This window comes from Wyeomyia smithii, chromosome 3 (genome assembly GCF_029784165.1).
Source record: "Wyeomyia smithii strain HCP4-BCI-WySm-NY-G18 chromosome 3, ASM2978416v1, whole genome shotgun sequence".
NCBI lineage: Eukaryota > Metazoa > Arthropoda > Insecta > Diptera > Culicidae > Wyeomyia > Wyeomyia smithii.
The window spans coordinates 142,660,522-142,675,501 of record NC_073696.1 but is presented as its reverse complement, the minus strand read 5'-3'; the positions used below and the strand labels follow the sequence as shown (position 1 = coordinate 142,675,501).

The window sequence follows — 14,980 nt, the reverse complement described above, 5'->3', positions numbered from 1 at the left end:
GTTGCCACTTTTGTGTGCTACTGCGAGACCTTGTTGTTCTAGAACATTTTTGATTGGGTTTGTTAGAACTGGGTAGAACGGCAAGCTGATTCTGGTGGGGATTTCTTTTTCCGGTTGAAGTGTGGTTGCATCTTGTCGGTGTTTTTTCCGTTCATGTTTCCGGAGTATTTTTTGAACAAATATCCTGTTAAAACCATTCTGTTCGGCTCCTTTGTAAATTCTGTCCTATTCCGCTTCAAATTCATCTTTCTCCAAAGGAATGTTAAAGAGTCTATGCGCCATGGCGTGAAGAGTCTTCCAAAGGAAAGCTAAAGATACTTTCTTGCATAGATGCGGAAAGATTTACGCGCCAAGAGATTCAAGAGCAACTTGATTGCTCCTTCTCTAGCATATCAAAGGCACGAAAAATTGCAACAGAGGATGCTTCGTGTAGTACTGCTAATACACAAGGATCAAAAATGCGTTTTGACCTCGAAAAATGCCAATATTTTTTGATGTGGCTATATGAAAGTGGTTCATTGGGAGATTTAGCTTATGGAACCACTTTGGTACGTTACAGCTCTGGGGACAAAACACACATACCGAAACCAATTTTAACCGGACTGAAAACTCACGCAATTTCAAACTACCTTGATTACTGCCAACAATCTGAAACTGAAGCATTGAGTCGCACGAGCTCATTCAATGTTCTAAATCTGTTGAAGCCATCTCAAAGACACAGTCTCGCCGGTCTAGATAACCACATGGTAGCTGGAACAGAAGGTTTAGAAGTTCTGAACCGTTTGTACGAAAAGTTGCTCGATAGTGATAATAATATTCTGTCAGATCTAAAAACCATTCAACGCTACTTGAAAGGCCCTTTCGTAGCAAACTGCAGTAAAAACTCTGAAGTCGCAAGTCATTGTACAATCTTCGGACTATCGGATCCGAAAAACAATAGTTTTTTTCAGTCATGTGATCATGAACACACTGAAGTTTGTGGTTGTTGCGCTAAGATGTTTGAAGTATTTCAAGTCATATCGGATAGAATAAATATCGAAGAAGACCCCAACACGAAAGCGGAAATGATGTATGATTACGAGCATTCGGAAAAAGCCGTTCTGAAATGGCAGCAACATATTTTGAGGCACGCCCAACAAAATCTAGCCAAAGTGGACGCATTTGCTAAGATTCACACTGACCCCAGTAAAGCCGTTTGGATTACAGACTGGGGACAAAAAGTGTTGCCCATGAAATACCGTGAAGAACAATCATCATATTTTGGCAAAAAGGGAATCACAAAACTATTACAAAAAAACGTGAAACTCAAACAATTTCTTTAAAAACTCGTAAATTTCCAAAAAAAAATTTAAGTGACAGAAATTTTGTATCTTCTACAAAGTTCCATAAAATTTTCTAATCTGAAACTTTGTCGAAAACTGCAGAGCTCTAGCGTGTAAGAATAAAAAGTTGGTGTCGAAGCGCCATCTCTGCGGCCAAATCGCGAACTAAACTGAGCGTCATGTTGAAGTTCTTATTACACTGAGAAACTTTGCTGAAGACTGCACATAGGTTGAATAGAGTATCAGAGTACTGGACAGTGTATTCCATGCAAAAAAACATAGCAATTGTATTTTTATATGAAACCTATGGTTATATTCAAACTGAAATATCACAAAAACACCAAAAAACACCTCTTTCAAATTTTCAGATAATAAAGATTTTTTGAAAATTCTTTGTAATGGCGAACATCATAGTTTATTTATTGCGTGCTGTGAAATTTTCAAACTAATTTACGTGTGAAATTGTGTGTATACAGTGGAAATTGTGATTCCAAAGTGTACCTATTAAGGATCTCAATCAGGATAAGTAGAAGTGCAGTAGTAACTACTACCTGTTTTGATATAAATTTGTTATTTCTTTCCGCCACTCACTGCGGTGTGAGCTGGTTTGTTTGGTGCTGTTTTTTTTTTCTATTGTCTCTGTTGCCTGTGCGACGCCGTACGTAGCGTCCACTGTGTAAGGCTGAAATGGAATGTGTAAAGTGTAAATGTATTGTCTTGATTAACGATCTCGTTTGCTGTTTTCGCTGCGGAGGGAGATTTCACTCTCGCTGCGGTGGAATAAGTGGACCCTCAGTGAAATTAATCAATGCAAGCGATAATGTTCTGTTTAAATGCAACGACTGTCTATCAGTTCAGAGTTGTGACGAGCAGAATGTTTCAGTTTTGGATGTTGATGCACTAAGACAGGAGATCAAACAGATTTCAAGTTTGGTTGCAGATATCCAAAACAACATTACTGCTCAGATAGGCAACGCGTTAAAGAGCGGGATGGAAGAAATGAGCCTAAATATAATCAGTACTCTAAAGCAAAGAGGCGATGATTTTGATAAATTTATTAGTGGAAAAATGGATATTATGACTAGTTCATTTTTAGAAAATAAACGTAGACAGGAGTTAGTTGAAATGGGCAATAATGTGTCGGATTCTGATAGTTTGAATCGGAATGTGGCAAAAAAGACTAAAAAACGTAAATTAAATGATGATGGTAATTGCGCGAATAACGAAACAGAAGTTTTAACTTTTGCGAGTGTAGTTCGTGGTAATATAAAAAAACGTAAGGCTGGTCCAGTCATTGTGATCAAGCCAAAAGAGTCCTCCCAGAGTAGTGAAGCTACAAGGGAATTTTTAAAGTCGAATTTAGATCCGAAGACCCACAAAATAAGTAACTTTAGAAACGGGAAAGATGGCTCAGTTATTGTTGAGTGTGCAACAAATGATAACATAGAGATCGTGAAAAGTGGTATTGAAAACAACCTTGGTGAAAGCTACACAGCTGTTGTACCCGTTCCCCCGGTGCCAAGATTAAAAGTAATGGGTATGAGTGATCAGTATTCTTCTGACGCCTTCATTGACCTTTTAAAGAGTCAAAACGAGGCGGTTTCTATCGATAGTATCAAGGTTATTAGTATGTACGAAAATCCACGTTTCAAATATAACAAGTTCAACGTGGTAATTGAAGTCGATAAAAAGTCGTATAATAGTTTGTTGACCGCGAAAAAAGTGAATGTTGGGTGGGATCGGTGCCACATCATTCCAGCGATTAACATTTTGAGATGCTTCAAATGTGGAGAATTTGGGCACAAGAGCACAGAATGTAAAAACGATGAAAAGTGCTCCTTGTGTAGCGGGCAACACAAGACATCTGAATGTTCTTCCACTGTATCGAAATGCATTAACTGTTTAAAATTTAATAATGAACGCAAAATGAATTTGGACGTTAACCACGCAGCATCTAGCTCGGAATGCTCAGTTTACAAGAAATTGTATGAGCAAAAAAAAAGCAGCCTGCGTTTCGATAAATAGCAACCAAGTTCCAGGTGGAATGTGAATCAATTCGATATGATGTATTTGAATATTGCAGGGTTATCTACAAACTACGTTGCTTTGCGACAGATTGTAGAGGAAAAGCGTCCATTTTTGGTATTTTTATCAGAAACTCACATTGTAGATATTGATGCGTTCGACCAATACTCTATACCGGGATACAAAATAGCTGCTTGTTGCTCGCATTCCAGACACACTGGCGGTGTTGCTATTTATGCACAGGAATCAATTCGATTCAATCTTCGCCACAACGAAGCAATTGATGGAAACTGGTTCTTGGGCATTACGGTGGAAGGTGGCATGAAGATGGGTAATTATGGTGTTGTTTATCATTCTCCCAGTTCAAGTGACCAGCGTTTTATGGAGATTTTGGAAACTTGGTTCGAAGTTTTTGTGGATTGTAGTAAATTTAACCTTATTACCGGAGATTTTAACATGAATTGGCGCGATAACCTCAATTCAAATCATTTGAAGCGCTTAGCCGAATTTTGCAATTTGAAACAAATAATCAATGAGTATACCCGTATTTCCAGACATAGTAGGACTTTGATTGACCACGTTTATACTAATTTTGACTCCGTTTCTGCAATGGTGAGTCCCAATTTAAAAGTTACCGATCATGAAACGATTGTTATAAATAATTGTGGTACGGGAAGTAAAATAAATCAAGTGAAATTTAAGTGCTGGAAAAATTACTCGAAACGAAAGGTTTCGGAGCTTGTTGCAAAAAACTTGGACTTTTCCCTATCTCGTAGCCTTGATGATAAAGCAACTATTTTGAACAATGTTTTAAAAAACTGTACTAATCAGTTAGTCAAACAAAAGAATGTTGTTGTTAAGAACTCGAACAACTGGTACAATCTAAATCTTTTGCGCCTCAGGCGAAAAAGAGACAAATTGTACAAGAAGTTTTGTAGAACAACAAATGATAATGATTGGTACAATTATACAGTTGCTAGGAATATATATTCACAATCTCTGAACAAAACACGGAGCGAATATATACAGGGGAAAATTGATCAACATAAAAACAACAGCAAAGAGTTATGGAGAATACTGAAGTCATTACTGAAACCTTGCAATTTTAATCCGCGGTCCATAACTTTTGATGGCATTGAAGAACATTCTGAAGCAACAATTGCAAGTAAGTTCAATGATTATTTCATCGAAAGTGTTTCATTGATCAATAAATCAATTGAATTGGTTAATGAACCGAATGAAATAAAACGGCCGTATAATGTTAATTGTAGTTTTGAAAGCTTTCACCAACTTACACTAGAACAACTCAAAAACATATGTTTTTCTCTTCATAAAACGGCTGGAATTGATAACGTTAATGCTAGAGTTATTCAAGATTGTTTTCATGTTATTGGGCACGATCTACTTGGCCTTATAAACGAATCATTACAAACGGGGCACGTGCCACAAATTTGGAAGGAGTCGTTAGTGATTCCGATACAAAAAGTTGCTGGGACGATTAAAGCCGAAGAGTTTCGTCCTATCAATATGTTGCACACTTTAGAGAAAATCTTAGAACTTGCTGTAAAAGGCCAACTGTTACAATATTTGAACTCTAACGGTTTGCTGATACCAGAACAATCAGGATATCGGGAAGGCCATTCTTGTGAAACTGCATTGAATTTGGTGTTAGCAAAATGGAAAGAAAACATTGAGCGTAAGGATACTATTGTTGCGGTGTTTTTGGATCTTAAACGCGCTTTTGAAACGATTTCTAGGCCCTTATTGTTACAAACTATAAAGCGCTTTGGAATTACGAGTACTGCATACAAATGGTTTGAAAACTACTTGTGTGACAGAACTCAAAGGACTATTTTCAATGATTTTACCTCTGATCCCATAAGGAACACTCTTGGTGTACCTCAGGGAAGTGTATTAGGGCCTATTTTGTTTATTATGTACATTAATGATATGAGAAGAGTCTTACGTTTTTGTGACATAAATCTTTTTGCTGATGACACAGCATTGTTCATTGCAGCTAAAAATCTCGAAGAAGCCATATTGCATTTAAACAAAGATTTGCGATCGCTGAGCGGATGGTTGAAATTCAAACAGCTAAAATTGAATACCAACAAAACAAAATTCATGATTATTTCGCGAAACCGTGTAAATGAAAATGTCTCAGTTGAAATTGATGGTGAGACAATCGATCGCGTGAGTGAGATCAAATATCTTGGCGTGATTATTGATGACAAGCTAAAGTTCAATGTTCACATTGATAATGTCATCAAGAAAATTGCCAAGAAATATGGAATCCTCGGTCGTTTGAAAAAGGAGTTGAATACTTTCAGCAAGATTCATCTCTATAAATCAATCATCTCTCCTCATTTAGACTTTTGCACTTCCATTTTATTTTTGGCAAATGAAACACAAATATCGAGATTGCAGCGTTTGCAAAATAAAATAATGCGGTTGATTTTGAGATGCAATAGATACACTTCCTCGTCCTTGATGCTTGACGCTTTGCAATGGCTATCGGTGAAGCAACGAATTGTTTTTCTGACAATGGTGTTCATTTTTAAAGTAGCTAATGGATTGCTGCCCCGATATTTGTGTGATCGAATTGTTAGAGGAAGTGACATCCATAGATATAACACAAGAAATGCGGGAGAAATTAGAACACCACATTTTTTAACTAGTGCTTCACAAAATTCATTGTTCTTTAAAGGAATAAATGTATACAATTCGATGCCTAGACACATCAGACGTACGGCGACGCTATCAGAATTCAAGAGACTATGCATTTCACACGTCAAAGCTGAATTTTAAGCAGTTATTTAATTTTTTTTAATTTAGCTAAACTGTAATTGACGAAGTTCTTGTAACGGATGATCTCTGTGGACTCTGCTTATATAGCTTTTTAAAGGAATATGGTAGCACTGAAAAACTATTATGTTCGTCACGAGGGTGATGATGGATTTTGTAATTATTGATGTAGTATAAAATAAAAAAGAGTAGTCTACGAAGGTTTGAAAATCGCGCGCGATGATCAGATATGAAGGACTGAATTTAGAAATTTAATCATTTGAGATGGAGAATACCTTTATTATTTTATTTTGACATTATCAAGATACTCGTCAGAGTAATCGGAACGATTTTAGTTCTGTTGGTTGTCATTGGACATTGGTTTCCTAGCCGGTCTAGGATATTTTCGAGTTGGAAATATTTTCGACTTCCCTAGGTGGGGGCTCTTTTATAAATCACATCGAAGTTGACAGCTGGACTTGTGCTTTGCTTGCTGATCACGGCAGGAATGGCCTCGTCGGGATTGTATCGACTTTGTGGATGATTACACTGGATGTTGGCTTAACTCAGATGCAATTAATGTCTTTTGGCTGACAGTTGCAAATAAATTGATACCGACAACGCTTTGTCGATGAATTACTTGATTTTTGACGAATATTTTCTCTATTTGAATCGCTGCAAAGCATTGGATCAATTGTGAAGAAAATTATATCTGTGATGAAAACCAGTTCGTTTTGTTTGCTTATCTGGTTTAATTGTTTTATAATAATTATCTTGTAGATAAATCGTCTTTCTCAAACCTTTGTAGGGGTAAGAGGTGGGACCATCATCATCATCATGATGGACAAATTTTAGAAAAAAATTTGGTTTGCTACTACTTGCTACCCACTGAGATATCTACTTCACAAAATTATGTATTTTCTCAAATTTTGTGTATTATTTTCACTTAAGTACTTCAGAAACTTCTGTACTCGGATGCAAACGACGTAATTATTCAATTTCTATCGAGAAAAAATTTGTAAGAAATTATTTCGAGTGAATTCATAAAATTATCACAATAAAACGTGAAATTCAGACGAAATTTATATATATTTAAAAAAAAAAAAAAAAAATATATATATATATATATATATATATATATATATATATATATATATATATATATATATATATATATATATATGTATATATATATATATATATATATATATATATATATATATATATATATATATATATATATATATATATATATATATATATATATATATATATATATATATATATGTGTGTGTGTGTTGTGTGTGTGGTGATAATTTAGCTAATGATCTTCGTGGTTTGGTTCAGCTAATGGAGTTGCGGAGTCAACGTATCATTTGTGCGGAAAATCTGGATTCATGCTCATGCGTTTGGATCACAACGAACCTCAGAAGGGAAAGGACCAAATCTTACATCCGGGCGTACGTTAATGCTTCCAACAATGCGACATCTGCATCAGATCTGAAAAAAGAATCATGTTTCAAGTGTGACGTCACATTCTGTGCCGAACACGCATCAGTATCGGATGTGTTTGGTGATCGCTCCGATAGAATATAAAACAAAAGACGCGCGAGCAAGTGTTGGCATTGTTTGCCTGGTCGAGTGAAGGTTCAAGGTCGCCCGCCTTTGTGCAACTGTTTCGCATCGTGGCTGTTTGCTGGTGCGTAAGCCGATTTGGCTGCTAAGTGATTTGTGCTACAGCAGTGGACGAGAATCTCAACACAAAGGAGGAAAAAGAAGAAGCCAACAGTTGACAGCGAGTTGTGTCGCTGTGCTGAGTGATCACACACCCGGCTCGCTGCTGGTGGCTGTTTGGAGCTGCTGTATTGGTGCTGCTGGCTGTAACGGCTGCAGCTTCGACCGTTCGGACAACCAACCCTGCTGAAAGGAGAAGTAAAGAGGTACGTGTTCTGTCGGCGCTAGTGCGCTAGATTTAGCGCGATGGATGTAGATCCCTCGCCTCCCGTGCCACCATCCCCGAACCCCTCCGACCCTGTCTCTCATGCCAACCCTTCCTCTGTTAATTCTCCAGTCCCCCCTCGCCCCAGGCTTTACTCGGACGGATCTCAAGGCAGCTTTACTGGCCAAAAGCAGGACCGAAATCGAAACCGTTAAACATCCTGCAGATTTCGAAAGACCTGACGGAGGGGTACAAGGCCGTGACCGAAATCTCCAAGGTCAGACCCAACAAGCTCCGTGTCGTGGTTAGCTATTGCTCGCTCCGAGCTTTTCACACGCGAGTATCGCGTTTATATACCCGCACGAGACGTGGAGATCGACGGTGTCATAACCGATTCGAGTCTGTCGGTCGAGTGTATCTTGGCAAGCGGTTTTGGCTGCTTCAAAAATGCTTTGTTTCACGACGTAAAAGTAAAGATCATAGATTGCAAGCAATTGCGGTCTGTGTCTCTTGTCAACGGCACAAAAGTGTACACTCCGTCAGACTCGTTTCGTGTTACGTTTGCCGGATCTGCTCTCCCTAGCCACGTCTCGATCGATCGGGTTCGTCTGCCTGTGCGATTGTATGTACCCCGTGTTATGAATTGCACCAATTGCAAGCAGTTAGGCCACACAGCCGCCTACTGCTGCAATAAGGCACGATGTAGCAAGTATGGAGAAACTCATGTGGACGATTCTTGCAGTGTGAATGCTGAAAAATGTATTCACTGCGGGGAAAATCAGCATGAGCTCTCCACATGCCCGGTGTACATGCAGCGCAGAGATGAAATCAAGCGGTCACTTAAGGAGCGTTCAAAGCGATCTTACGCTGAGATGCTGAAGAAGAGCGTGACCACTTCTACCATAACATCGAACCCCTTTGATCTGTTGTCCTCTGATGAAACCGATTCTGACGATTCACCAGCGGGAACAACTTATGCCAATCCTGGGGCGTCTAGAAAAAGGAAAAATATTTCCTCTCCTAAACTTCCCCGAAAAGGTCCTAAGATTTCCCAAAGTGAAATGAAAGTTACAAACAAACCAAACAGTGCTGCGGAAAAACCGAAGCAAACTCCTCCTGGGCTTGCAAATTTAAAGTCCCAGAAGGAGTTCCAAGCACTGCCAGGAACATCTGAAACCCCAGTTGTTCCTTTTGCACTCCCAGTTGATGGAACAAACTCTGGATTAGTGAAATTTTCTGACATTGTGGACTGGATTTTTGAAACTTTCAATGTACCCGATCCAATTAAAATTTTTCTTACAGCATTCCTCCCAACAGTTAGATCATTTTTGAAGCAGTTGACTGCCCAATGGCCACTCCTTGCAGCGATTGTATCCTTCGATGCCTAATTCATCTGCGTATACGAAGGATTCTATCTCTGTCTTACAGTGGAATTGTAGAAGTATTTTACCAAAAATGGATTCATTTAAAGTTTTATTAAATAGAAACAAATGCGATGCATTTTCCCTTTGTGAAACTTGGCTAACTTCAAATGTTGATCTCAACTTCCATGATTTTAATATTATTCGCCTTGATCGAGACACCCCATATGGAAAAGTACTTTTAGGAATCAAAAAGTGCTATTCTCTCTATCGTATTAACCTCCCCTCGATTCCAGGCATCGAAGATGTCGCATGTCAAATGACAATACAAGGTAAAGAGCTTTGTATTGCCTCAATATATATTCCTCCCAGAGCACAGGTTGGGCAACGGTTGCTCTTTGATTTAATAGAACTTCTTCCCTCGCCACGTTTGATTTTGGGAGACTTCAACTCTCATGGTGTGGCTTGGGGTTCCCCCTACAATGATAACCGCTCCTCTTTAATCTATAACCTTTGCGATGATTCCGACATGACTATTTTGAACAACGGTGAAATGACACGTATCCCGAAACCTCCAGCGCGCCCAAGCGCTTTGGATCTATTCTTATGTTCGACGTCGCTACGGTTGGATTGCACATGGAAGGTAATCCTCGATCCTCACGGTAGCGACCATCTGCCTATTCTTATTTCAATTACTAACGGTTCAACTCGCATGCGACCAATTGACATTCCGTATGACCTCACACGGAATGTCGATTGGAAGTTATACGAGGAAATGATTTCAAAAGCGGTCGAGTCGATTCAACATCACCCACCACTTGAAGAATACAACCTCCTCGCGGGCTTAATCCTCGACGCAGCGTTGCAAGCCCAAACGAAGAAATATCCCGGCGTAACGATCAGAGAGCGGCCTCCAACTCCGTGGTGGGACAAAGAGTGCTCCGATGTCTACACGCAAAGATCCGACGCGTTTTTGGCCTTCCAGAAGGGAGGTATACCCGACGACTATATACGGTATTCAAAGCTTAATCCCAAGCTTAAAAGCCTGGCTAAAGCAAAGAAACGCGGATATTGGCGTCGGTTCGTGAACGAGACGTCGAGGGAGACATCGATGAGCACTCTTTGGAACACAGCCCGAAGAATGCGGAATCGCGTAACGGTCAACGAAAGCGAGGAGTCTTCAAGTCGGTGGATATTTGATTTTGCCAGGAAAGTATGTCCGGACTCTGTTCCTGCGCAAAACTTTGTTCGCGATACGTCTCCGGGTCACGACGTGATAGAATCACCTTTTACGATGGCAGAATTTTCAGTTGCCCTCCTGTCCTGTAACAATAACGCGCCTGGGTTAGATAGAATCAAATTCAACTTGTTGAAGAATCTACCCGGCAATGCCAAGAGGCGCTTGTTGAACTTGTTCAATAAGTTCCTGGAGCAAAACATTGTACTGCAGGATTGGAGGCAAGTGAAGGTGATCGCCATCCAAAAACCAGGGAAACCAGCTTCTGATCACAACTCTTATAGGCGGATTGCAATGCTATCCTGTATCCGGAAATTGATGGAAAAAATGATACTCCGTCGTTTAGACCACTGGGTCGAATCAAATGGTCTACTATCAGATACTCAATTTGGCTTCCGCCGTGCCAAAGGGACGAATGATTGTCTTGCGTTGCTTTCAACAGATATTCAGCTGGCGTATGCTTGCAAAGAACAAATGGCGTCTGCGTTCTTGGACATTAAGAGGGCTTTTGATTCCGTTTCTATTGACATTCTTTCGGGTAAACTTCACCGACAAGGATTTTCTCCAATTTTGAACAATTTTTTCCACAATTTGCTGTTCGAAAAGCACATGCATTTTACGCACGGGGATTTGGCAACTTTCCGCATTAGCTACATGGGTCTTCCCCAGGGCTCATGTTTAAGCCCCCTTCTTTACAACTTTTATGTAAATGACATCGACGAATGTCTGGCAAATTCATGCACGATAAGAAAACTTGCAGACGACAGTGTAATCTCTGTTACAGGAGCCAAAGCTGCCGATTTGCAAGGACCATTGCAAGATACCTTGGACAATTTGTCTGCTTGGGCTTTACAGCTAGGTATCGAATTCTCTCCGGGGAAGACTGAGATAGTAGTTTTTTCTAGGAAGCATGAACCTGCTCAGCTTCAAACACAATTAATGGGTAAAACGATTTCTCAGGTTTTGGTACAGAAATATCTTGGTGTCTGGTTCAACTCTAAAGGCACCTGGGGTTGTCACGTTAGGTATCTGATGAAAAAATGTCAACAAAGAGTGAATTTTTTTCGTACAATAACCGGACAATGGTGGGGAGCCCACCCAGGAGACCTTATAAGGCTTTACCAAACAACGATATTGTCTGTCATTGAGTACGGGTGTTTCTGCTTCCGCTCCGCAGCAAACACAAATTTGATCAAACTGGAGCGAATACAATATCGTTGTTTGCGTATCGCCTTGGGTTGCATGCAGTCGACCCATACGATGAGTTTGGAGGTCTTAGCTGGAGTACTACCATTTAAAAACCGCTTCTGGAGCCTGTCTTCTCGCATTCTAATCAAATGTGAGGTCTTGAACCGTCCTGTGATTGAAAATTTTGAAAGGTTAATCGAACTCAATTCTCAAACCCGTTTTATGACATTGTATTTCAATCACATGTCCCAAAATATTAACCCTTCTTCGAATATTCCAAATCGTGTCAACTTATCAAATACTTCTGATTCTACTGTGTTTTTCGATACATCCATGATAGAAGAAACTCGTGGAATCCCGGATCATTTACGCGTGCAGCAGATCCCCAAAATTTTTTCCAATAAATATCGAAACATCAACTGCGACAATATGTTCTACACTGACGGATCACTTCTTGATGGGTCCACTGGCTTCGGTATCTTCAATAACAATTTAACCGTCTCCCATAAGTTGATAATCCTGCTTTTGTTTACGTCGCAGAATTGGCTGCAATTCAGTACACCCTAGGGATTATCGAAAAAATGCCCACGGACCATTATTTCATCTTTACGGACAGTCTCAGTTCCATTGAGGCTCTCCGATCGATGAAAGATGTTAAGCACTCTCCGTATTTCCTGGGGAAAATACGGAAACATCAGCTTTATCCGAAAAATCGTATCAGATTACTTTAGCGTGGGTCCCTTCTCACTGCTCGATACCGGGCAATGAGAAAGCGGACTCTTTGGCTCAGGTGGGCGCAACAAACGGTGGAAGTTATGAAAGACCAATTGCCTTTGATGAATTTTTCTCATTTGTACGTCAGAATACGATCATCAGTTGGCAAAATGCTTGGACCAGAGGGGAACTGGGAAGGTGGTTTCATTCCATAATCTCCAAGGTGTCGACGAACCCGTGGTTCAAGGGGTTGGATGTAGGTCGGGATTTCATTTGCGTGATGTCCCGGCTTATGTCCAATCACTATAGATTTGACGCGCATCTCCGTCGTGTTGGGCTCGGGGAGAGTGGTATCTGTGCCTGTGGTGAAGGTTATCACGTCATAGAGCACGTTGTTTGGTCATGCCCTGTACACCGTGACGCCAGGTCTAAATTAATAGCTTCCCTGCAGGCCGAAGGTAGGCAGTCGGCTGTTCCTGTTCGTGATGTCTTGGCGAGCCGTGACCTATCCTACATGTCCCTTATATACGTTTTCCTGAAATCCATCCACGCCCCAGTTTAGTCCTACCCCCTTCCGCCTGCATCCAGCCTAACGACAAGAACACGTTAAGACCCCGGATCCGGAAACAGCAATCAGACCCGCACGATACTCTCAAGGCCCGAGGGAGACAACCCAATATGCCAGTCCGTAATATCTTGGCCCAGCAGCGGAAAATGTGCTTACCTAGTGCTTTTAATGCAAAATATTATAGCTTTAAGTTACATTTAGTTTCAGCTCGTAGTCGGCAGCGAGGATAAAAAATTTGCTTTTAGTTATTAAGATACTTTAGAAAGTAAGCTACCAGATATAATTGGCGCCGTTAAACATTAAACTGTATATGTGCCGTGTCAAATAAATTATAGATGAACAAAAAAAAAGTGTGACGTCACATCCTGCGAAAGAGCTCATTGTTCCGTCACGAAATATTAGTCCTAAAGGTACATTTTTAGCTTAGCCCAGAAGAATCAAAGTCTTCTGCTGAATTTAATAAAAACAGGTGGAATGCAAAACCGAGACATGGCCGTCTGTTCTTGTCCCCTAAAACAAGTTCATTTGTTAAGAAAACACGAGAGATCTTGAAGAAAGACCGCGAATTCTGAACTCGACGAATGGTAGCGTAGCTCCATGCTCACGCGCGGGTTCTTAGCGCTCACGCTGGCGCACGTGTTTTGGAGCGCATGTTATAGCACTCTCGAATAGTAAATTATTTATACTAAAAATTAGGCATAAAAAAGAGATAGACCGAGGAACGGCATAGGATAGAATAATACAGCTAGGTATGTGGTGACCAGAGCGTAGGGGAAAAAAGCCTCTGAGCCACCAGGTTCTTTTTGCTTGTGGTTGCAAAACGTTCTACCATCGGCCAATCAAATTGATACTTACAAAATACGACCTTGGCCGTGGCTGGCACAGCTGATCGCAATAGCACTGCAAAATTTATAAACAGAGACAGTGTACCCGGGAGTCAGTACAACTGACTAACTTTTGTATGCAACGTGTGAGCGCGCATTTCGTAGTTACCGCTCTCACGCTCTTTATTGGACATTCATAAAATGCGACTTTACCCCTTTATATTTACTAACGATAACGTAGCCACCCGTGTGCTGAAACTCTTTCTTTTTTTTGTAAGATTTGGACCACTGCGACCATTATTTTGATCTTTTGTTGTATACCTCTTCTTTAGTCTAGGTACTCGTGGCAGACAGATCACTATTAATGGAAGTGATCGTCGTTGTCCTATCGCACCCTTTCTCCCAATTAGGCACTGTATTTCGTATGAAATGTATTACCTCATTAGGATTCGCAGACCAGACCTCAAAAGGCTCCAAAGTTCCTTTTCCAAAGGCTCTTATTCTGCGCTGTATTAGTGCACTGCAGTGGCAGAGCAAATGTGCTGCGGTTTCACATTCGAACCCGCAGAGACGACAAATTTCGTCATCTGACTGACCAATTTGTTTCAGGTGATGCTTACTTTGACAGTGTCCTGTAAACAGTCCGGTAATTGTCCTCAGTCCCTTTTTATTTAAACTAAGCAATTGCTGGCTTTTCTTGACGCTTGGTTTTATAAAGCGTTTAGACTGGCGTAGCCCTACTGAGCATCTTCAGTTCTCTTGTATTGTCCTATGTTCCCAGGTTTTCAATTCTGCTTTCAAGGCGCTTGATGACACCCCACAGAACGGTTCTGGGCCAATGAAATCGGTACATGACCCCTGTCTAGCTAACCAATCGGCTTTTTCATTGCCTTCCACTCCGCAGTGACCAGGAACCCAGTATAAACATACTTGGTTCCTTTCTGCCAGTTGTTTCAGTGAAAGGATGCACTCCCATACTAGCTTAGAGGTACATGTGAAGGCTTTTAGTGCTTTAAGT

At 40.4% G+C, this 14,980-nt stretch overlaps 2 protein-coding genes across 2 annotated transcripts in view; both read left to right on the top strand.

Annotated features, from left to right (window-relative positions):
- LOC129728622 (inactivation-no-after-potential D protein) overlaps positions 1-14,980 on the top strand; it is a 1,023,112-nt gene that overhangs the window by 384,986 nt on the left and 623,146 nt on the right. The window lies entirely within an intron of this gene.
- On the top strand, positions 871-3,349 carry LOC129727480 (uncharacterized). The gene has a single exon (XM_055685345.1). The coding sequence runs from the start codon at positions 2,010-2,012 to the stop codon at positions 3,345-3,347; it is 1,338 nt and encodes a 445-aa protein (XP_055541320.1). The 5' UTR covers positions 871-2,009; the 3' UTR covers positions 3,348-3,349.

Bases quoted from the DNA above. Each gene is read 5' to 3' on its own strand.
- LOC129727480 (XM_055685345.1), top strand. From the start codon at position 2,010: ATGGAATGTGTAAAGTGTAAATGTATTGTCTTGATTAACGATCTCGTT.